The sequence below is a fragment of the Girardinichthys multiradiatus genome, chromosome 11 (assembly GCF_021462225.1).
Source record: "Girardinichthys multiradiatus isolate DD_20200921_A chromosome 11, DD_fGirMul_XY1, whole genome shotgun sequence".
In the NCBI taxonomy this organism is placed as follows: Eukaryota; Metazoa; Chordata; class Actinopteri; order Cyprinodontiformes; family Goodeidae; genus Girardinichthys; species Girardinichthys multiradiatus.
In genome coordinates, this window is record NC_061804.1 from 31,673,687 (window position 1) to 31,699,406 (window position 25,720).

The 25,720-nt window shown below is 38.3% G+C and overlaps 1 protein-coding gene across 6 annotated transcripts in view; it reads right to left on the reverse strand.

Moving 5' to 3' along the window:
• Positions 1-14,547: 14,547 nt before the first annotated feature.
• Positions 14,548-25,720, reverse strand: part of LOC124876177 (unconventional myosin-XVIIIa-like) — a 106,833-nt gene continuing 95,660 nt past the window's right edge. For 5 of the 6 annotated variants that reach the window (XM_047378739.1, XM_047378738.1, XM_047378736.1 and 2 more), the window contains 2 exons: positions 22,754-22,876; positions 14,548-15,902 (listed from right to left, as the gene is read on the reverse strand). In XM_047378739.1, coding sequence (XP_047234695.1) covers positions 15,773-15,902; positions 22,754-22,876 — 253 coding nt within the window. In that variant the 3' untranslated portion in view covers positions 14,548-15,772. Of the gene's footprint in view, positions 15,903-20,883; positions 22,241-22,753; positions 22,877-25,720 lie in introns of all 6 variants that reach the window. The other variant, XM_047378734.1, reaches the window with a different exon arrangement.

A 25,720-nucleotide genomic window follows, 5' to 3' on the forward strand; every position in this document is an offset into this window, starting at 1 on the left:
TAACTTTAATGAATCTATGTGAAGTTCTCTTGTACTGAGATTAATTCACAATTAAGACACTTGTTATGCAAAAAATAAATAAATCATATGTTGGAAATGTGTTTTGCAATCATACAAATGAGTATTTCTGTAAGAAATACCATGCATTCTGAACTAAAGATGAAAACAATGATCAACTTTGTGTTTGAGTGCCTTTGGCAAAGGTTATGTACTCTACTGTTATGGCAGTGGTAATGCAGAAAAGTACATTGATTTTCTTGAGCAACACATGCTGCCCTCAAGATCACATCTTCTCCAAGAATGTATTTTTTAACAAGACAATGCAAACCACATTATGCAGTCATCACAACAGAATAGCTGTGGAGGGTAGAGGTATGGACCTGTAGTACTAGTGTAACATATCCCCCAAAGAGAATGAGAGAATTAACTGTTCACAAAGGAATTGTTGCAAAACTTAAAAGATGTTCACCGGTACAGGACATCAGAATGTGTTAGAGACATATGATGCAGGAATGGCTTTTTGTTTTAGCAAATAAAGTTGAGAATATAAAATAGTTATCATCTTGTGTATATTCTCTTTGCAGAGAGAGAGTAAAGCAATAGCAAATGTGTTTTCAGATCATTCCAACTGTTTCTGATTTGAGGTTGTAGTTATGTTATTATCTTCCCACAGTGTCACCCCTTCAGCTTATCCCCAATTTGTTACGTTAGAGACATATTCTAAAATCAATTTGAAATATTGTTTTTCTACAGACAGCACCATAATATAAAAACAAAAACAGCCTTTTAGGAAGATATACACTTTTTTATTTTTACAGCCAAAGGCATTTTTGTCCAGTTATTCATAATAATTCACACCCATGATTTAAAATTTTAATTGAGCAATCACAGCTTCACCTTAGGTATCTCTCTACAAGCTTACATGTAGGCTATGCTTTGAGGGATTTATTCCCAATGGGTGGTCATGTTTAGGTCTTTTCACAGACAGATTTAATTCCAGGCCCTGGTTAGGCCACTGAAGTGCGTGATTATTGTGATGAATCATGTTTCTAGACTGAGTCCCTGAGAACTCTGGAACAGCTTTTCTTTAATAATCTCTATTTTTGGCTGCATCCTACCCTCTATTCAGACGTGTTGCCCAGTTCCTGCCAAAAAAGAAATCCCCACACCTTGATGGTGTAACCATTATGCTTTGTAGGGTGGATGGTGTTACCAAGGGGATTGGCAGTGCCAGTTCTTTTTTCCCAGCATGACGCTTGGCATTCAGGCCAAATTGTTCTGTTTTGTTTGCATCAGTTTCTCCTAGTCTAACTGTCTCTCATGTGCTTCTATTTGACTTTTTAGCAAGACCAAGGCCTTAATGACCATTGAACCACCATGCTTTATAAGGCAATCGATGCTGCTATTTTTACTTGTTACTTATTTGTTTGTATCCTTATTTGTACCTTGACACAATGCAGTCTAAGAGGTGTACAGACACATTCTTTGACTTTGTTGCTTGGTTTCTGCTCTGATATGCATCGTCACTGTGAGGCCTTATAAAGGCAAGTGTGAACCATTCTAGATAATGTTGGATCATCGAGATTTTTCACAGGTGGACTCCAATAAAGTAACCAAAGCATCTTATGAATGATCAGTGAGGATCAAACACCTGGGGTCAATTTTGACTGTTGGGGGATGTTGATGTAAAGATTTTGAATGTACATATTATATTTAAATCAAAGAATGATATTTAAGGACCCTTTATGTTTACATGTTTAGATTTTTTTATATATATTTACGAACTGTCTGAAAACTTGTTTCCCTTTGTCATTATGGCCTATTTTGTTCAGATAAAAAAAAAAAAAAAAACTTTACTTGAATCACCATTGAAATAATGTAACAATTTGGACCAAGTGAAGGGGGTGTAAATACTTGATGTTGGCATGGTACATTTTGTAGCTGGGTTGGCTTTTTATTCATCATGTTTACTGAATACTAATGTTGGAATATTAGAGCAATGAATTAGCTTGTGGATATGTCTCAATCACGAATTTTATTGTACTTCCAAACCACCTGGAGGTTCCTTCTTTACAAATGGATCTAACACCTTGATCCGGAATTGTCTAAACACATTAAAAACTTGCCAAATTTAGACATAATCGATGAGATATCTGCGTAAAGCAGAAATCAATGAGACGGGACGTTTTGTCTAAAAACTTGCCAAATTTAACTATTTAGTAAGTATCAGTATATTTGAGCATGTCTGAAGTGTTATTATCTGGAAAATGCTATAACCAATTTCTGACTTTAGTACAAGGTAAAGAAACAGCTAAAACAGCTGCCTCATGCCATAATAAGTTTCTTGATCCAATAGAATGACAGGTTAAAGGTCCAAACATGTATACAGAACCTGCCTCTGAAAAATGAGAGGATTGCAAAGATCTCAGGACTCATAGTTCCATTTCTAAAGTCCTTTGAAAACAACCTATTCCTCATTGAAAAACAAGACTGAAAGCTCTCCTATAATTGAAATTCCGTATTGTTTTGCCAGAAAAAAAAACAGCAGATAGGATGACATCTCTAAATTACACGTCTCTGCACATTTTTACCTGGCAGGGAGAAGTGAAATAAATGCATATGCCCTTGTGCGGCAGGAGGTTTGTGTTGCAGGTGGACAGGTGGTGGAGATTAATTTGCACCACTAGAATAAGAAGGGTCCATGCATAGACTGTAGAGCCAATGCTTGAGCAATGGTCTGGAAAAAGGAAAAGAGAGCGGAGAAAACAGAAAAGCACTTCTTCCAGCGTGCCCTTTGATGAGAACGGCAAAGGGTGAAGGTGAGGAAATATTATACATAAATGGATTCACCTGAACCTGGTGGTGCGGCCCATTTTTATACTTGCAAAGGTCTCGGGAAGAAAATAGGCCTTCCACTGCAATATAGCATTTCTTAACAGTATCACCTCAGGAGCTGAAGCTGCATAATTCAGACCTCATTAGTCTACCATTTGTCTGGACATAAAGTCTCCTAGCAACATTGGTAGACTTTGTGATTAGGTGGGAAACGTGTCACAGGTGAGCAATGCTTTTGCAAAGACTTAATCCCTATTTAAACTCCAAGATCAAAACCTGCAATTTAAGAATGAAATGTTTGTCATTAGGGTGTTTTAAAAAGTTCTATAAAATTCAACGAAGAAATACAGTGGTAAAAGTTTATATCCCCTGTCATAAAGAAGACCTAACTTTTTCCCCTGCAACATATATTGTGCATTATTCAACTTTGTTGAACCAATTTTTATTTGATTTAAGTTTTTACTGGACGATTCTCTGTAACTGAGCAAAACACAACATTAAACTGGTCCAAGAGGAAGTGGCCAATAGCAACACTGAAGGAGCCGCAGGAATTTCTGATTAGTACTGGTTGTGTCCTTCATGTGAAGACACTGTCTTATATTTCCCATGTGTCTGGACTAAGAGGTAAAGTTAAAAGACAGAATCCCTTTTTCCTAAGATAGAAAATAAAGGCTAAAATCTGACCAAACTGTGTGGGAAAATGTGTTATGACCTGTTAGAAACAAATAAGAAGGTTTCATCATCACAGTGAGTCCAAGCATATGACACAATTATCAAAATAATAGTTTTGCAACTAGGAAATCAAAATGGATCAGATTGACTATGGGGTCTCCAAAAGATTATTATGGCTTGTTATTGACTTGAAATTTACACCGTAGGAGTTGGACTTGTCTTGGGACTTGTTAGTCGTGACCTGTGACTCGGCTTAAGACTTGACTAAAATGACTTGAGACTTAATTGTGACTTGGGAAGTAATGGATTTGGTCCCACTTCTGTCCTTAAGTAATTGAGACTAGATTGGACAAGATGAATGCAATTTTGTGTCATTGTATGTTTCGATATATAGGAAACGACATAAAATTACTTGTTCATGGTTAAATGGTTAAAAGAGATAGAAAACTGAGATGATCTTGTATGGGGGGGGGGGGGGGGGGGGGGGGGGGATGATTAAACCAAAAAGCAAGTGGAAAGGGTCACAGTCCAAAGAAAGGGTATGGACAAGCAACAAGATAATTATAAACATGCAAAAATAACATTATGTATTCATAAAATATATTAAATCTACTAATGATGAAGACTCGGATCATCCAGTGATCATATTCTAATTTATAAGCATGCTAGCTCACACTTGAGCTCTGAGAGATTGTAAATGTCAGCGGCTTGTCAGTCAAACTAGGTCCCAAACAGGCAGTGAGACTAAGCCTGCTAAAAGGGAAGGCCAGATGACAGGACAGACATTAGTATCCTGTCTGACTCACTCAGTGTCTGCCTGTCAATCTCCAAATAGATGTGAAGCGCTACTTTACCACTATAAAATTTCACATTCCCATTCAGCAGCTGATTATCTCCGTTAAATGCCCCACTGTAGGATGGCGATGGTTCTTCTCCTAGAAAAGCAGTTTTGGATCCTCTGGTTGGCTGTGGTTAAAAATCCCCCCCATTGCCCATCAGAGTTGAGTCAAAATAGAAAATAAATTATGTTTTAGACTCAAGAACAAGCTGCAAGCAAAAACTCTTCCATCAAGTCAGAATTACAAGGATTTCCAGCGCAAAAATGAGATATACTGAGGGTTAAAAGTTGTGTTTGAAACAAAATAAGTATTTGGTTTAGTGATTTTTTATTATTTTACATTGCTTAGTAACTTTATGATTGTGATTAGATCATTTTAGTTTTCTGTAGAATCTAAAATGTTTGGCATTTTAAGTACCAATCTGAAATGTTGATTAATTTCATTGGGATTTTATGTGACGGGACAACATAAAGTAATGCATAATTGGGAAGTGGAAGCAAAATGATCATCTTTTTCAAAATTTTTGTAAAAAGTAAAAATCTGAAAAGTGACGTGCATTAATTTTTAGCTTTCCTGCGTTAATAATTTGTACTGTCTGAGAATGACATTTTTGGGCTATTTTGCTGTATTGAATTGCTTATGCTCAGTCAGGCTTGATGCAGAATATCTGTAAACAAGGATTCTAAAGTCTTTTCATAGGTTTTTAATTGGATTCAGGTCTATACTTAGACTGTGCCCTTCTAACACATTCATATGCTTAGTTCAAAACCATGCCATTGTATTTCTTTCTGCATGTTAAGGGTTGTTTTCCTTATCAAAGGGGACCCTCCACTTTAGAATTACCGAGCTTCTATCGGTTGCTTCTCTAGTCTCCTTGGCCTATCTGTAATTTCAGATGGACAGTCTGTGGGGCCTTCAAAAAGCAGCTGTATTTTCACTGAGATTCAATTACACATAGGTGAACTTTAGCTATCAATTAAGAAACCTCTAATTCAATTCAATTCAATTTTAAAAATACTTTTTTAATCCCAATGGGAAATGAAATTTTGTTGAAGCTCATGATGAGGAGGGGTGGCACTGGATTTTATTTAGAGTGAAGTAGGGAGAAAAAAAATGCACACCACACTTTTCAGATGTTTACTTGTAAAATAATTTTGAAAACAATGTATTATTTTCCTTTCAATTCACTGTGGTTTATAATATAAAATTTAAATAAAAAATATACAGATGTTTATAACTGTAATGTGAGAGTTTGAAAACTTTTCAAAAGGTCTAAAAGCTCTTGCAAGGCACTGTGCATTCTTAGTTTTAGTGCAAAAAACAAGTAAGGAAGGAGGATCACACAGTTTGGTTCACCTGAAGTTAAAATGTTTCCTCTATCTGGCAGCTGCAAGGGCCATGTGGTTGATGATAACTGTTCACATCTCATATACATTCCAGGAGAGTCATTTACCCTCTGCATATGCTCAGCCAAAATTACAGAACAGCAGCCCGGAGCCAAAGGCCACTAGGCTTTATGAGTTTAACTAAAATCCATGTTGAAAAGTAATTTGCCTCAGTGGAAACGGTGCTGTGCAGTAACCATTGGTTTGAATAAAGCGACTCCAAACTTGCCACTGACTCCCATCTGCTCACTGAATTATGATTATAAATTTTTCTTGTGCATCAGGTTATAGCTGTGTTGCTTATGAGTTTTGCTGGTAAAGACCACCAAGCTGTCAGGCGCTGGCACAAAGTACAGAACATTTTATCTCTTGGCGGAGTGACTCATAAAAATTGGAGTATTTAATATGTATTTCCTCAAGTTATCACAGTTTTGAACTTAATGCTCTTCCTAAGTTCTGTCAAAAGGAGAAATTTTCTTCTTGCGTGGCAGATGTCCAAAAGAATGTCTAAAATAATTAGTAACACCCACTTCTGGTATCTCTGGGACAGCAGGGACGAGCAGACTGAAGAGTGCAGAATGTTATGACCGTGAAGTGGAACGGGACAGATTGGGCGCAGCTAGCAGAGAACAAGAAGACATCATCACAGTTAGACATAAAATATCGAATCCAGGGATCAGCGGAAACTGACCCCGGAACATACATTTATAGCTGTGGGCAGAGATGACAGAGAGGCCTTTCTGGCTACTGGCATTTTTTCTCGCTTCACTTCCATTAGTAGTCACAAGCTGCAGTCCATGTAGTCCAGAAATGACATCCGCCATCCATCTGTTTGAGCCAAAAATCATCAGCAACAACTGGTGTGAACTGAAGACAAAAGAGAAAACATTAGTTAAATTTCTTTGATATTGTACTCTTGCAAATGAACGACATTTGCTTAGTATTATACTGGATATGGCTGTGCAGCATAGGTAAGATAATCAGCTGTAGTGTTTGGACTTCTGTTAGTTATGCAGGTTAGAATTCTCGTTTCTGTTCATTGAAATACACAGTTAAAAGTTCAGCATAGTGTCATAAGAGCATATCTTAAAACACATACAGACAACATGCTTTTACACACACAGTGCCTTGCAAAAATGTTCACAACCCTTGAAAATGTTCCTATTTTCTCATATTACAGACGAAACCTTAATCTAATTGAATTTTATGTGATGGACATGGTTGCCAAACCCTAGTCCTCAAGAGCTACTATCCTGCAACTTTGATGCATCCCATCTCCAACACACCTGAATCAAATGGTTGGCTCGCTACCAGGTCCCTGCAGAGCTGAAGCACATGTTGATGAGAGAATTTAATCATTTGATTTAGGTGTGTTGATCAGGTATGCAAATAAAGGTTGGAGGATAGTAGCTCTCGAGGACTGGACATAGACACCAATGATACACTAACAGAAAGTAGTGGAGATACGTACGTATAAAGTGGAAGCAAGATGATACATGGTTTTTCAAAATTTTTTAATGTGTTAAAATCCTGGCCAGAGGCCTTTTTGAGATGATAGATAGATAGATAGATAGATAGATAGATAGATAGATAGATAGATAGATAGATAGATAGATAGATAGATAGATAGATAGATAGATAGATAGATAGATAGATAGATAGATAGATAGATAGATAGATAGATAGATAGATAGATAGATAGATAGATAGATAGATAGATAGATAGATAGATAGATAGATAGATAGATAGATAGATAGATAGATAGATAGATAGATAGATAGATAGATAAAATTGCATTGAAACTGTTTGAACTTGTGATTGTGACAGGTTAAAATGTGGAAACGTTTCGGGATTGTGCTGCAAGGTCATGAAGATTATAGTCCTTTAACATAATCAAATCATTTTTAGGCTTTACCGTTTAAGTATTCAGTGACATGCTGAAGAACAATTAAAAACATCTTATAATCTGCAATAGCTATTGTTGGCAAAAAGATCAAAATGATGAGAGGAGTCATTATTTACATTGTTGGTTGATTATCACTTGTAGGCTTTGCTCTGATGTTCTGAATTTTACTCCAAATCCATAGATTATAACCCAATTGTTTCTGGAAGAAGTTGCTCTTGGAGGACCTTTTGAGGAGACACCTGCTTGTCTTACAGTGCCTAATCAAGACATCAGAATCAGAATCAGAATCAGAATCAGAAAAGCTTTATTGCCAAGTACGTTTTTGGACATACAAGGAATTTGTTTTGGCGTAGTCGGTGCAATACAATACAAATTAAACAGTATAAACATATCTACAATATAATATAAATATATGTGCACAGTTTTAAGTGAGTGAGAGTAAGTACATCAATGAAATATGTCAATTTTATATATCAATCAGATTTTAAATGCGGATTTTAGCTCAGTAAAGAATGATGCTCAATGCAACTTCTCCACATAGCCAGCTGGGGATTGACCCCCAAGCACAACTGGAAGCTTCATTTTTCCTGTGAAGGGAAAAGCTTTCGACTCATGATAAAACCTCCTCCACTGTGTTACATAGCAAACATCTCCAGTTGGTTCTCGTTGTCTTGCCAGAATACTGTAAGTCATCAGGAACAAATTAAATTTCTTCTCATGAAAGAATAAAACTTTCTTCCCCCTTTCAGTGCCCTGTGTAAAAGGCAAAATTGTGGTGTTAAAAGAGAAGACATTTATGTACTACAGGCCCTTCTCTTATGGATAACGGGCTGCAGTCATAATCTGAAGGGTTTTTAAATTGGGGTCAAGGATGTGCCATACACAGGACATTGGATCCTCCAGCTCAGAGTAGGTGCCCTTTTTTTGGTCTACCTCTTGCCTTTTTTGACCCAATCCTTTTCTTTCAGTTTTGCACTTAAGTGTACCGAACGACTACAGTGTTTTAAAGATGAACACATGCAGAATCTGCAAAACTAAGTGCACACAGCTAGGGTCTGCTCAACTTTGAAATGTAACACCAAAACAAAACAGTGTGGACTCCCAGATATCACTAAAGACAGCTTTTTAAGGAAACCTAAGGTTTACATCTCTAGTTGTGACAGTATAAATCCCAAACAGAAAATAACAGGAAAGTCAGGAGTGCGGCAAAATTTTAATCTTTCAGACTTTTGACCGGCTGATGAACAGTCTGTTCAGGTTTAAATGACGTTTTTAATAATTTGCCTGCTCTATTTGTTTTGTCTGTTGCTCTTGCTTCTTTTTTTGAATTGAGAAGCTCTACTTACAACCTGTTTATCCACCATGTCCATATAATCTTAAGATTTCGTTTAAAAGTATAGGCTAAGCTAAAACCAATGTGAATTGTGGACGCAAGAACTGAAGTAGCACAGTTTGCAAAACAAAGCATTAGCAATATTTGGGCAGTGCTCCATGTGCACTACATGTATTTTGATTAAAGCATATTCAGGACAAGGAGCCAAGCAAAAGATAGAAGAATACTGATTTTTTAAATTTCACCTATTCATACTTAGTAAGGAAATGCATCTGTAAAAGCAGGAAATCAACCAGTGGTGAACAAAAAAATCACAGTCAAAGGTGCTCTGAGACATATATAATTTTGTAGTTATTTGGTGTGACTAGTGTGATCTTTCATTGCTGAACTACATGGGCCCTACTGTATCTCTTTTCTGTTCCTGCAACAGTTCCTGGACTAAAATGTAATAACAACAAAAGGTGAGAGACAAAACAGATGAAATCATATCACAGCACAAAAGCAACTGCTCAAGGCAGTGGTGAAATAGGTAATGTCCTATCCTTCCCACTGAGAAAGGAGAGGGGGACTGACCATTTACACGTTCAAATCCCTTAGACACGGCAGACTGCTGTAGAGTGCATCCTGTTTATTTCTTCCTCTCACACACACAACCACACATGCATGCCAGCGACAGGGGCAGCAACTCTCCTTTGGCAGTCACTAAGCACTGAACAGCTCTGAACACAGCAGGAAGGTTTGGCCACCTGCATGGCGAGGAGTGGAAATGGAGACAGAAATCCTACACTGAATCCTATAATGGCGATTTTCTTTTTCCTGACAACCAATTTCAGCTATTTGTTTTCAAGGTTTAACTCTTCTCCGGTTTCACACCGGCTTAAAATAAAAATGAATCACGGTTGTCTTATTGCTTGAAATGCTAAAGCAATTTAAGATCCCAGAAAGGAGGAGAAACTGCTTTATACCTCTCCTGGGTCTCTGAAAGACCTATGCAAAATGTAAACAATGTTTGAGCCTACCTTTGAGCCTTTTTACAAGGGCTCACCACTGTGCAGCGTTCATTAGAGTGGAAATGATATGTGCAAACAAAGAGAGGCGCCCGAGCAGCACATTCTGCTGCTTCTTTTCATCTCAGAATTGCAAATGAACGCAGCCTCCTCACCTGGTCCCTGCAGGCAGTGTCCCAGTGCCTCCAATCAGCACTTTATTGACAGCAGACATCGCGCCACAAAAGTGGGAGTGCTAATAGTCGAGGATGATGCCTGATAAACATGTTCTCCACTCGAACAGCATCCTGTTTGCATTTTCTGTGGGAGTGGCCTTTAACCAAGGTCAAATCAAGGAGAAGCTCGGAGAATGCAGCTGCTAGAGATAAAACGGTGTTTTATTCAGGAGTCACACTTATTATTGCTTTGTGTGTTTTGTCCATTTAAAATGTACATCCTTGTCATTTTCATGAATATGTTCTAAACAATAAACTCTTGTAGATTTGGACAAATTTCTTGGCATTGCTGGTTAGGATAGGAAAAAGCTCTATAATAGTTTTAGAATAAAAAAAATCCCATGTTAAGAAAAAAATATATTTTTCACAAGAAGTTTCACCAGAATTCATTTCCCCAAAACATTTTTAAATTACATACAATATGACCAATGAAATTTACTTTTAATTTTAAAATTCATTTTAATTCATGATTGTGGCCTACAATCATGGGAAAGACAGCTGACTTCAAGGTCCTCCAGTAGACGGTCATCGGGTCATCCTCAATGAGGTTAAGTTGCAAAAGATCGTGGCTAATAAGGCTGGCTGTTCAAAGATTGCTGTATCCACCACAATAAAATAAAGTTGAGTGGAAGAATACATGTAATAGAAAAAGGTACACAATCAACAGAAAACCAAAAGAAGATTGTGAAGCAAGGCCCATTCAAAGGTGTGGACTGCAGACTGGGCTCAGTGCCCTAAGAGCCACCACACACCTATATTCAGGACATGGCCACTAATGTTGGATTCCTTATATCAGAAGTATCTCTAATAGAAAGGAGGCGAAAAGGGGCTGAACTCAGTGGTCCAAAGTCCTCGTTTGTACATGAAAGTAATTGTTATTTTATTTGGAGATCAAAGCTGGAGGAAGTGTTGAGAAGCACAGAATCCAAGTTGCATGAGGTCCAGTGAGACGTTTCCCCAGTCAGTGATGATCTGAGGAGCCAGGTCATCTGCTGGTGTCGGTCCACGTCCAACGTCAGTTCAACTCTTCGTGCTTCTCATTGTTGACAAGCTAATGGAGACACTGTCATTTTCCATCGGGATTTTGCACCTGCCCACAGTGCCAAATGTACAAATATCTGCTTTAATGACCCTGGTGTTACTATGCTTGGCTAACTAGCAAACCGACATGCTCTAAACCTCATAGATAATCTTTGGAGTATTGTCAAGAAGATGATGAGGGGCACCAAAGCCAATAATGCTGCTATCAAAATTACCTGGGTTTTCACAGCATAGCCACAGGCTGATCACCTCCATGTCATGCCATATTAATGGAGTAATTTATGTGAGTGTATTTACTGTACAGTATAAATGCATACTTTACAGTTAGCTAACATTTCTCCTATATGAATCCTTTCAAAATTGGGTTTATGTAATATCTTAATTTCCTGGGAGATTTGGGGTTTGCAGTAGTTGTAAGCCATAATTAAAATTAGCACATGTGCTTCAAATATCACAATATGAGTGTATTAAATCTACATACAAGTTTGGCTTTTTGAATTAAAACTGAAATAAATTACTTTTGGTTGATATTCTAATTTATTAAGAAGCACCTGTATACATCTTTGGCAACAAACATGTCCTCATCTGTATATTTAAATTCTAATGAACAAGAAAATTCACTAAATAAGTAAATTAACCATACGTTACTGTCAAGGCATTTCTCTATTATTGCATGGGGCAGCTCTGTCCATGGAGAAGCAGCATTATGCTTGTAGTGCAGCAGATGTCTGAGTCCCTTCCACAGTGTTTAAATAACATGGAGGGTGGCACCATAAACACAGGCTTGCTTGGCTTTGTCGAGCTAATGACTTCCTGCTCCAGTGGCTTGTGAAACAGTGTTACAGCCAAAATAAGTAAAATCAGCAGTAGAATTTAATCTGTCACTCAGTGGAAAGCCTTTAAGCAGCAACACGCAACCATCCAGAAGGTAAACGCAAGGGTGGGGAAATCACAGCAAAAGCTCCAGAGCACAGAGGGAAGCACCAGAACACATTGTGTATAGGAATGAGGATTACAGATTGGTTGGATAAATAGGGTATTCTTTGAAGGAAAGCACACTTTTTTGTGCGTGTGAGAATGTCAACTTGGGCGGTAATCTAAAACCATCAATCCCTTTGGATCTAGGTAAGCTTCACCTATGTAGACAAAGAGATTGATGTGGAGGGGAAGACTATGCTTGCGCTCAGTTTTGATCTTCGTGAATTTGCCCTAAGCTCAGGTTTGAACTGCGAAGCTGTGCAGCAGTCATATTAACAACCCAAATCTCGCAAGGTAGGATGAGCTGCGTTCAGTGTCTCTTTTCATCTGCTTGGAATTAATCATTTCCATGAACCGCTTGTTTCCACAGGGATCTCCCGGGAAAACTGTAGGGGTGTGATGAGGCCTTTCTCTAGGGGTGGATGAGCTAAAATTAATCAAACACATCAGTAAGATGTTCTGCCAAAAATATTCAGCCCCCTTTCTAACCTGCTTTTCTGCAGTTTTCTGAAAATGGCAAAATGAAAACAAAAACAGATTTAAATCATACCTTTGCACAATTACAATGAAGGCAATGTGGATTTCATGGAACAGCTACATTTATTTCCTCAAAGGAAAAATAAATCTAAATCGCTTATATAAGTGGCAAGCTGCTGAAAAACTAAAAACACATAACTTTAAAATAAATTTGACAATGTATAAACATTTCCACAATCATTTCACATGATGCCTGTAAACTCCAGCTCGAATAAAAGCTGAGATTATCTTTTCATTTCATCAGTGTATTCTGAATCTCTGAGATCAGTTTGATGTTTTTACCATTAATATTCATGTTAGATGGAAAAGAAAACAGAGAAAATAAGACAAAAATGCTAATAAGTCTTTTCTCATATGCAAATGGAATAAGCCAGACACACAAACACTGTATGTATGTGTCCCAACTATCTAATCCATTGAGATTTGTGTCTCGAATGCAGCATGCCAATAATTGTCTGTTTCTACAGCTTGGGGGTTAAAGGTGTAGCAGAGAATGATCTGAGCAAGAGGTATAATTTTAGGAATATTTTTTGAAAAATGTCATTAGGTCAAATCAAATGAGTATAATTAACAAGGCAGAAAAAAAATCTAAATGTAATGTCCCTGAGATAAGTTTTTGTAATATATCAAAATAGTTTCCGTAACAGACTGAGGCTGAATTTCAGAAACCTTTATGCAACTCAATAGCGAGCAGCCACTCTATTAACCCTGTGCACTGCAGCTTGGCCCACTGAGGGTACATGATGATCTCTGGGAGTTGTCTGGTAGAGTCTGGCACTGGGACGTTGAATCCTTTGGGTCCTGTAGGTTGCACTGCTAGGTGTCAAATGAGGCAGTTTGTTTCAGCGCATTTTGGAGACACTCAAATCGAAGTGGGAGGTAGGGAGCGTGCAGAGCAGCGCAACACTGTTGTGGTATTTGTTCTAACCATGGGGGGTTACCAGCAGTTTTTAAAAGTTACACCTTTAAAAATAATGGTTTACAGTGCATACTGCGAGATTTCTTATGACACGCCTAATGGTAAGTCACATAAGTGTAGACAAGCTAGATATTTTGCATAATTTCAATTAAAGCTTTGTAGTGTAAAACTTTGTTTAGGTGTAATGAATATGATAACCATTTCGAATGTTTCTTTTTTTTATGCTGCATGAATCCTTGTAGAAAGAAAAAACAAACTTATCCTAAATTAAGCATTAAGGTACACCAAGGTTTTCAATGATTTATATCTAAAAATAATACAAAATTGTTCCTTCACACTATTCAAACCCTTTATATCAGCTTGTTAGACTTGTGTTACTTTACAAATAGTAATTAGCAAAAACACTTGATAACTACATTTATAGTGTGTTTTAGTACATTTACAGTGTACTTTTGGTTGTGTTTTAAAATAAAATACAACATTATGTAGCTAGCATTACTTTACCTGTATACAACATATTAGTTGTTGTATGAATAACTGTTGTTTTTCTGTTTTAAGTAAAAGCAGTTAGATAATGTTACATGTTTTTTTTGTTTTTTGTAAACATTGTGAAACTGTGGTATTTTACTCTTGAGAATCTCACAGCAGCCCATGCCTAGTTTATTCCTGGGCAGTTTCTGTGAAAAGGATGGCTGCATTATTCTGCTGGAAGAGGTCACCAACCTCAGGAAACATCATTCCTCAGGCCAAGTGGCATTTATGACTGGTGCACCCACATGAAAGGAAAGATTGACTGGAATACCAGGAAGCAAATTCCATTGTAATCATGTTTAACTCCATCTGCCAGTGGTTTCAATGCAGCGGCTGAACTCTGCAGAGTGAAAATAGGAACTGGATGTTTAATGTAAATGCCTTTATCGATCACACTAAACCACTTTAATAAACACAATCTACAAATAGAGATTGTTGGCACACCAAAAGTATTAATGCAATAATGCACTGGAAAAACATAATATACAACTATTTAAATTACTGCTGAAACCAATTACATTCAAACATTGCTTTGCCTAAATCTGGTGCGTTCATCTGCAGGGTATCCCAACATCTAAGCAGGGGTTGGTCAGACGTATATTAAAAATACAATATTAATTCCTACATCTCAACATCTACATGATCTGATGAAAAGCTCATATAACAGAAAAAAAATAATTCCCGCTGAACTTCAAGAATTATCCCATGTAGGACCAAAATCGGAAGAATTTCAGTGTGAACTCCACTTGGTGATAAGGATGAAACATAAATATGACATAAACTTTATCTTAACAGTCACTCTTTTACAAGCTTAAGAAAAACTTCATTTAAATACAAGTCAAAGCAATTAATTCCAGACACAATCTTAGACATGTATAGATAATATAAATATTTCTTTTGACAAAGGGTCACATTTAATCATCTAACAGCTTTGTTCAAACATAAGTTTATTTTCACAAATAATTTTACTTTCAAATCATCACACAGCATCACTTTGTTCATAGGAAGATATCTTAATTTTGAATATGAGCCCCGTGTAAACTTACAGCAAGATAACTAATTGAAAACTGGCTAATTTCTCCCACTGTGCCAGTCCACATGAATGGAGAGGAGATAAGAATAATCTTAATAGTTGGTCAGACCTTCTTGAAGGAGTCCAGCTGGAGCGGCTTATCTAAATCCTCTTGGCAGAGCGATGTGTATAGTCAGAGCAGAGTGCAGAGAGCTTAAATTTACCTAAAAAGAACCTCTTGTGAATTAAAGCAGCAGCAGCAGAAAGTTCTTTACATAGTGTTTGACTTCTTTTTGCTATGCGTGACTAACTCAGTATGTTGTTAGAAGTAAAAGTGAAGAGGCACAATTTATCCGTGGGAGGAAATTTACCTCATGCTAATAAAAGGTACCATAATAAGCATGATGGAAAGTCCAGGGTGTAGCATTAACAAAGTGTATTTGTGTGCCTCTCTCCTCTGTCCTTGCTTGCTGGTCACTGGTTATAAAGTGAGGGGAGATAAAGCGTGTCCCTTCTGTGTGATTGGTGTCGCTGAAAGAACAAGGTTGCCTGACTGAGGGGTTACGACGAGCTCTCAATCAATGAGCCTTCGCTGTTGCTTTGCCTCAGGGACTGCCTGCTGGAGTCTCTGTCAGCCTCATCCTCTTCATCAGATCTGCCAAGACTCATGTGTCTCCGGTATACAGGGGGGCTATAGGGGTTGACACAAATATAGACACACCATTATATCATAGCTTGTCAATTTAGAGAGAAGACAAAAGACAGAGGGGTTTTAAAAGATGTAATGGTGAACAACAAACAGTACTTAGGCTACAAAATAATGCTCTTTGCAACCTTAATTAGATGTGTACTTACGGTAGTAGACAAATACAAAATCACTGTGCATATGCAAAACATTTGATCATAATGTTAATGGGAAAAAATGTACTTATTACTTTATACAAACAATGTTAGAATGTATGCACATATATTTAGAAAACAGTAGAACACAATCCAACCGATGTTTTAAAAAAATCATGCTCTGTGAAGGTACAGTGCCTTACAACTATATTAATACTAAGTGAACTTTTTACATTTTAAAACCTCATGACTACAGACCTCGACGTGTTTCATCGGGATTTCATTTAATAGACAAACACGATGTAATGCATAACATAAATTTTGTTTTAGTCCTCTTTACTTTGATATCCCTAAAGCTGGGCACACATTAAAAGATTTTTTTGCCTCATTGCATCACTGATTCCCGGTGGTAAATTCAGTCTGCACTAGCTGCGGTCAGTTGGCAGGGCACGCTAGCCCAAAAATATGTTGAGTGTGAGTGGTGGTGAGCACTGGAGTCTGCAAATGTCTCAGCCAATCAAACAGATTTGAATTTTTTGAACGGAAGTATTTTAAATTGCATTTCTTTCATTTTATAAGGGAGTGACACAGAAATATAATCTGTCGGAATTCTGAGAATATCTTACAACAGTGCCACCTACTGGTATTTTTGTTCCTTGAAACTGTCACCATCAAGACAGTCTCCATGAGAGTTTGTCTTAAAATCTGTGAAGAATGTGTAAGTTGTGTTGTGTGTCTGAAGCGTAAATGTAATCCAGAGCAACCAACTGCCTAATTCGCAAATTAGCAAAGCTAATTAATCACCTGATTAGCAAGTAGAGTCCACCTGTATGTCATTTGATCTCTGTATAAATAAAGTTGTTCTTTGAAGGCCTCAGAGGTTTGTTAGAAAACAACAAACAGCATCATGATGACTGAGGAACACCAGACCGCTCGGGGATAAATTTCCGAAGTAGTTTATAAAATAAGATCTCAAGCTTTTAACATCTACTGAAACATAGAGCAAGGCACAACTACGAATGCCCTCCATCTAATTTTGCTGGCCGGGCAAAGAAGGCAATAAGGGAATAATTTGACAGTAGACAAGAGTTACCTCTTCCAGAGCTAACATGGGTCGAGAATGGGGCTTTAGACGTTCACCTTCTAGCTGGACAATACCAACCAAGCATACAGCTAGAACTACAATGGAATGTTTTAGATTAAAGGATTTTATTATGTTTAAATGGCCCGGTTCAGACCTAAACTACGAGAATCTGTGACTAAAATATGTTGTTCAATGAGACTATCAATCCAAACCAATGTAGCATGAGTTATTTTACAAAATAGAATGGACCTAAATTTCAGTTTTCGTGGTAATCTGGTAAAAACATACCCCAAAAGACCTGAAGCTGTAACACCAGTAAGAGGTCTACAAAATACTGACTCAGATTTTTATTTGTAAAAAAAACATCTGAAGACCGAGCAAACATTTACGTTCACTTTATAATTATGCACTACATTATGTTAGTCTATCAAACAAATCGCAATAAAATTCATTGTGTGGGGTTGTAATGTGACAAACTCATGCAAGGTACTAAATGTCAGCATAAAGAAAGGCAGGAAAAATCCAATTCAAATGCATTTGTATAGTTCAGTTGGTAAACTTTTTTAGCAGAATTAATATGGTAGTCATCTGCAAAATACCAACTAGTAACTTAAAACCAATGCAGAACTTACAATAGTGCATAGAACACTAATTCAAAGATGTTACTGAGGATTTTAAATGACTATGTTGTCATGACAACTCATGCGGCAATAAGAAAAGTCTTGCAATTTCTTAAAAGCAACCTAAATTGCTCTAAAAGGCTAAATTGCTCTCACTTTGAATCAGATTTCATTAAGTGAGACAATTTATTAGGCATCTGAGGGACAGAACCCCTAAAAGAAACAATTAAGAACTATTCCACTCAGCTACCATAATGAGTGGTCTCCAACATAATACTTTCTACAAAATTCAATCATAAGCAATGCACTAAGACTGATGGGAGTTTCAAAGTGACACTTTTCTAACCTCTTGTAGCAGCTAGCTTTGTTGCAGCGCAGCTTATGGCTAGCTTATGCATCAACAACATTTTTGTTTGTTTCCGCATTATATTTGTTTTGATGCTGCTTGTGTTTCTGCTGAGTAATTGTTCTAACCTTACACTAGTCAACATCCTTTAGACAAGCCTATTTGGATTTAAGGTCAAACGAGTGTTTTCTGGATCTGAATATAAATAAGTAATTCTTTTTTTATAAATAAATTTCAACACTTAAATTGTGATGCAAATTGTCTGGATGAAATAGTTTCAACAGGCATATCACACCTACAGTGAAAATAAAAATTGGTGTAATTTTGCCTGTCTCATTGCCAGTCTGTTTGTGCTGGAGGAAAAGTCACAGCCAGACACTTTCTTTTAACACAGTGCACTTATAACGGCAGCAAACACAGCATTATAAACTCTCACATTTACAGAGAAGCCTTTCATTGTTACTAGACAGGAATAGAACCAGCAAGCTAATTATAGCGTCATTTAGATACGAAGCTTGACTGACTGGTGTGTGTGTGTATTGCAATCTATATTTACACTGTTAAAGCAAAAACAATCTTTTTTTTTACTAGAAATATAGGCAAAAGCAAGACATCAACACAGCAAGGTGAAAGTATACAAAATTATCGGGTTGCATATGGACATTGTGTGAAAGTGTGGGCAGTTTAGTGCAGGTGTAGCATTTGCATGTGAAATTGTAGCACCACAGCAAGAATTTCAGCATATAAACTAGCATGAAATCCAAGATCCCACATAGGGATGTGTTTGTTCTGACTGGCTCTGTGATGTACGGTCTTTGTTTACAGTATTGGTTTATAATGTCGTGGACCACTGAAAATATATTTTACAACATATGAATCTCTGACAAACAAACAGGGGTGGGACAAAGAAACTGAAACACCTGTCATTTTAGTGTGGGAGGTTTCATGGCTAAATTGGACCAGCCTGGTAGTCAGTCTTCATTGATTGCACATTGCACCAGTAAGAGCAGAGTGTGAAGGTTCAATTAGCAGGGTAAGAGCACAGTTTTGCTCAAAATATTGAAATGTACACAACATTATGGGTGACATACCAGAGTTCAAAAGAGGACAAATTGTTGGTGCACGTCTTGCTGGCGCATCTGTGATCAAGACAGCAAGTCTTTGTGATGTATCAAGAGTCACGGTATCCAGGGTAATGTCAGCATACCACCAAGAAGGACGAACCACATCCAACAGGATTAACTGTGGACGCAAGAGGAAGCTGTCTGAAAGGGATGTTCGGATGCTAACCCGGATTGTATCCAAAAAATATAAAACCACGGCTGCCCAAATCACGGCAGAATTAAATGTGCACCTCAACTCTCCTGTTTCCACCAGAACTGTCCGTCGGGAGCTCCACATGGTCAATATACACGGCCGGGCTGCTATAGCCAAACCTTTGGTCACTCATGCCAATGCCAAACGTCGGTTTCAATGGTACAAGGAGTGCAAATCTTGGGCTGTGGACAATGTGAAACATGTATTGTTCTCTGATGAGTCCACCTTTACTGTTTTCCCCACATCCGGGAGAGTTACGGTGTGGAGAAGCCCCAAAGAAGCGTACCACCCAGACTGTTGCATGCCCAGAGTGAAGCATGGGGGTGGATCAGAGATGGTTTGGGCTGCCATATCATGGCATTCTCTTAGCCCAATACTTGTGCAAGATGGGCGCGTCACTGCCAAGGACTACCGAACCATTCTTGAGGACCATGTGCATCCAATGGTTCAAACATTGTATACTGAAGCTGGTGCCGTGTATCAGGATGACAATGCACCAATACACACAGCAAGACTGGTGAAAGATTGGTTTGATGAACATGAAAGTGAAGTTGAACATCTCCCATGGCCTGCACAGTCACCAGATCTAGGTGAGTCAGGAAACATTTTCCTCCACCAGTATCACCTAGTGACCTGGCCACTATCCATAAGAAGAATGGCTTAAAATCCCTCTGACCACTATCCAGGACTTGTATATGTCATTCCCAAGACGAATTGACGCTGTATTGGCCCCAAAAGGAGGCCCTACACCATACTAATAAATTATTGTGGTCTAAAACCAGGTGTTTCAGTTTCATTGTCCAAACCCTGTAGATAAATGTTAATGCCTGGACAGTGTGTGCTTAAAGGGATAGCTCAGGATTTTTGAAGCGAATTTTGGTTAAACGTTTGGAAGCAGTTAATATTTTATTGTGGTCAATAATTCTCTTGGCATTGGTATAAATTCAGATTAGTTGGTCTTTGCGGCAAAACCTAAAACTGTCCAAGTCCAAAGCAGACTTAAAACAACACCAACCTCAAAATCGTCATGGCAAGACAGTAACACCTCGGTGCAGGTGCAATCTGGAGGCCTACCACGACCGTAAATCAGGATAAATGTAGTCAAAGGTGATTACATGGTGGTAATTGTACTGTTATATTCTGTGTTCACAGACTTTCTGCACTGCTGCAATCTTAACTGTTTGTGTGTGGACTGATAGCTGCATATGATAATGCACTTCAAATAAAAGCGAATTAAGAGGCTGAAAAATGATTGAAGTAAGCCGTTTAAATAATAAAAAGCAAAGGTGACTTGCCTGAAAGAAATAAGGGGCAAGACTTATCTTGTACAAGCAAACGTTAGTGTATCAGACGGATTATATAAAATATGAAATCACCCACAGCAAAGTTAGTTTGCAGAGGAAAAGATCCTGGATTATTTTTAATTCATGTCAGGCATCTTGGTTGTTAGCAAACCATGCGTCACCTTAGTTTGTTGGTATCAATCACTGTCGGGCCTGTAGAGGTACTTCATCACCAAGCTATCCACCTTCTTCTGTTTCTTTTTGCTTTCTTTTTTTCTAGCTTGTCCATGAGCTACATGCTCATTCTCATCATCATGTTGTTGTTTTGGGCCCCTTTTAACACTGTTTGAACTTCGATAGGAGACTGTTGAATCGGAAGATGAGGATTTGGAAGACTCTGAGGAAGAAGATGAATCTTCTGACTCACTTTGCTTTTTCTTAGATTTCTTCTTGGACTTCTTGTCCTTTCTCTCCTTCGTGCTTTTTCTGCTGTGCCGATCATCTGAGGAGGAGGACGACGACGAGGAAGAGGAGTCTGAAGATAAGACCTTCTTTTTTTTAACCTTACGACTGCGGGAGGAGCTGGACCAGCTTGACGTGCCTTCATCCTCCGCCTTCTTCCGTCTGTCCTCACCTCCTTGAGCCTTCTTCTCATCCTCGTCACCACTAGATTCGTCCAGTTTGCTGCGCTTGAACTTAATGGGCTTGAAGCTCAGCACCTCATTAATTGCAGCCTCCAGGTCGGGGTCCAAGTAGTTTCGGTGCGTGACTGGTTTAATGTCAGATGCTTCAAGTGGATTGCTGTCTGAGGAGCGCGGTTGGGGTGGTGTAGAGTAGCTCCGACTAGTGGAACGCGGACTATAAGGTGAATGTTTACCTTCTCCATAAGTCACACTTTGGGCATCATCGTCATTATCATTTACATGCAGGCCAAATTCACTGAGGCCACAGCTGCGGGCAACAGATAAGCGAGAGCTGCTTCGTTTTTCGTCTTTCCAAGAGCTGCTGCGACGTAGAGAACGGGGGCTTGTACGACTCACGCTGCTGATAGTTGACTTATTGTCATCATCCATGTCCAACATCCCTCTTCTAGTGGACACCCTGCTTGGAGCTACTGAGGACACCATGGACTCGTTATCAAACTCAGGGGTGCTGCGGGAGGTCCAGCGGGACTCTAAGCCCTTCCTGGCTCTGCTAGTGGCTTCAGAATAGGCCATGGATATGACAGAGCCCTTATCATCCATATCTTCATCGGCCTGAGTTTTCCTTCTATCTTCCTGGAGCTCGCCAGTCTTTGACTTTGCTTTGCGCAGGGCAGCGTGATCCGGTATGTTTGGCTGTTCTTTGAGAGTACTAAACAATGAGTTCTCATCTCCTGTGCCCCCAATAGAGTCCTTCAAGTTGGAGCGTTTTCTGTAGCTAAGGGAACTCATGACAGACACTGATCTGCTCTGCTCTACTTCCTTCTTATCTTTGCTGCAGTCACTCATCTTCTGCTTACCTTCTTTCATCTCCGTGGCATCTGCATTTGCTGCATATCTAGAAAGTTATGTAACAAAATTGACACCAGAGATAACCACAAGGAAAGATATATATTTAAATGATAAATCCTAATCCTTGGCTTTGTGAAACATTGTCTCCAGATCAGTAGCTAGGATGATTTTACATTTTTGGCAGCTTGACACTGTCATTTTCATTTTGTCCTTGGAACCTGTACCTCTGACTATTGCTGTTATACACAGCATACACTGCTAAAAGTGAGGCAATCAACTAGTGAAAGGACCTATCCGACAGAGTCAGAAGCGTCATTTGGCAGGCTTGCCAACTGGCCACAGGCCACTTCAATAAATATGACAGCAGCCGCTTCCCCACACCACCTCCTGTCATTAGACAGATTACTGGAAAAGAGAGCTGACACCTAATCATATGAGATACCCTTCCTTCTGTTGCACAATGCCCCAGGTAATCGTGGGCCTTTTGAAGATAGGAAATGGAGGCAGTTTAATCAGTAGACGATCATCAGATATGATACAAAAGAATGCAAGGACTAACCTGGTGCTCTTCAGACTCCCTTCGTCAGACAAAGTCTTGCTGGAGCCTTTGTTCTTTGAGAGCCACGACTTAACACCGTCCACCCGGTCCTCCACTTCTGAATCAGTTTCTGTCCCCTCTCCACTGTGAAGGAATAAGCCAGTAGGAGTTTGTGAAGAGATTTCAAAAATAATAATCTTAAATTATAGATTTTTTTTTTTTTACACTGTCAAGGGCAGAATTTTGCCAGTCAAGTAAGGTGCAGTGCCTTGCAGAAGTATTCATATCGTACGAACTTTCTCACTTTCTGTCACGTTACAACCTTAAACTTCATGTATTTTATTGGGATTTTATGTGATAGACCAACATAAAGTAGTGCATAATTGGGAAGTGGATGGAAAATGGTGAATTAGCTTTTTAACAATTTTTTAACTATTATAATATATTTTTTAACTATTAAAATGTTAAAAGTGTGATGTTGATTTTTAGGCACCCTGGGTCACTAGTTTGAGGAATTACCTTTCACAGCATTTAAGGCTGCAAGTCTTTTTGGGATGTGTTTTTTTCTACCAGCTTTACACATTTAGATGGAAAGTTTTGCGAACTCTTCTTTGCAAAGTAGCCCAAGCTCACTCATATTAGATGGAGAGCATCTGCTGACATAAGTTTTTCAGTATTGCCATGGACTTAGTTTTAAACTTGCTCATTCTAGCATATGAATATCAGGAGGGCTAAACCATTCTATGGTCGCTCCGGCTGAATGTTTAAGGTCAATCCCTGCAACAAACAGATTTTCTTCCAGTATTGTCCTACATAGAACTGTCAACCCTTTAATCTGACCAGCTTCCCTGGCCCTGCTGAGAAAATCAAACACCACCATCATGTTTCACAATGGTGATTGTGTTTTTAGAGTGATGTGCAGTTTGTTTTGTGCCACACAGCATTTTGCACTGTACCACTGGATTTTATTTAAGGGTATCAGAGTAAAGGGAGCTGAATGTGTCAAGTCTATTAAATAAAACCCAGTCAAGTATGTCAAACATTGTAGTAGAAGATAAAGTTCAAGGAGGATCAATACGTTTGTAAGGCACTGTAGTTTGTGATATCTTAAAACCTCATTCTTTAAACACAATTTTCCAAAATCTGCATATGTCTGCAGAACATTTACAGAACAAAGAGTTAATTAGTTCTTGTTTTACAATTCAGAATCATCAAACTTTTTATACAACTCATTACAGTTTAGTAATAGTCTATGAAGTGGTAAAGTTCAAAAATTACACTGGCAAAATAATTATTAGTTGTCACACTTCCAGAGCTTTTGGCCAAGCTTTTGCACTTGTAGTCTTTCTCATAATAATAGGGGTTAGTGTAATGACCGAAGGCAAACTAGACAGGCTACAGTTAAGCAACGGATGTGATTCCATCATTTCTATAAGTTCTAGGCCTTAAAAAACAAAAAGGAAACAAAACATAACATTTGAGCATACAACAGCACTGCAAGGGCACCAGTAAAAGTGCACTTGGTGGGGAAAAATCTTGGAGGTATAATTAACTTGTTTTGTAGGGTCTAGGCTTTGAAAATCTGTGTTGCACCTCCTCTGTCCCCTAGTGATTGGTATTGGAGCGGAGCCACCGGGCTGCCCCATGGCCTCTTAGCTTGACATTGCAATCAATACACACAAACCAACAGATCAACATGAAAAAAAACTTCAGCAGTTCTTACCTGGTCAGGTCTTTGCTCATTTAAATCTTTGGTAAATATTTTAAATTATGTAACCTAATGTTCCAGGAAGGTTAATGCGGCAGGAAAATCTTAATGGCTGAAAGGGATTGAGAGAAAATAGCTCTGTTGTTGAGCACATACTGTTTCTAACCTCATTACATGTGCTGCCTTCCTTGGCTTCATTATCTGTGACAATACATTTGCACATAGCAAATACCCATATGCTCTCAAGGCCTTAAGTATGTTTGACGACATGCTAAGGTCTGCCACGGAAAATGACATCCTGCTCTATACAGTTATTAGTTACAAGACCACAGACTGTATATTTAAACCAGTGATGACAGCATTGTTGTAAAGCATCTGCAATTTTGAGCTCTCCTTGATTAATGGCTGGCTATACTATTATTTATAGCCCTAGACACGGTAATTTTCAAAGAGCTATGTTTCAGAAATCTGGCCTTGTATATCACTGAACTACACATAGAGCTGCCTGGTATTAAAAAATGAGAAACAGTGATGCGCTTCACAGATTTGTCTTTGTGGACAAGCTTATCTATCTGAGCCCTGGAACATGAAGCAAAATGCTCCCAAGGTGCAAGCACAATGTTCCAAGAGGTGTGAAACGACAGGCACACTGCTGCTGGGCTCCATCGCTCGTCCACATGCAATACTTGCCTTAATGTACAGAAGGTCTCCCAGTGCACAGCACTCAACAGTACCCCCTGCCTCCTTGTCCCCAAGCATTATGACTAATGTTTAGTCATTTTTTTCCCTCAGACAACAAAGCATGTCCCCACCTCACTTCCTTCTTTTTTTGATAGCTGGCTTAAAAGAAACATGATGGCTACTCATGAAGCTGGTTGTATAGGAGTACTGTGAGGAGTTAAAAAAGGAAGGAAGAGGAATTAGAGTGTTAGAGCAAATGGCATTCAAACAGATATAGACTGGTATAAGATTCTCATGGTTTGATAACCTTTGAAGAAAAAGTAACAAGATATCAAAGTATTTAAACTAAGAAGTAAAACGCAAGATTCATGACATCGTTTAATCACTTCGACTTGAAGAAAAAGAATTTCTACAGTTGCTAAAATAATCGAACACGTTTTTATAATAATATAAAATTATCTGTTATGTTTACTTATTAATTAATTCTGATGCGAAGATTTGAGGAAATATCTGGTTTATTGAGAACCATATCAATTTTTGCTGTCTTTGATACTTGTAAAGTAACAGGTATAATGAGCTGATATTATCCGGTTAATCAG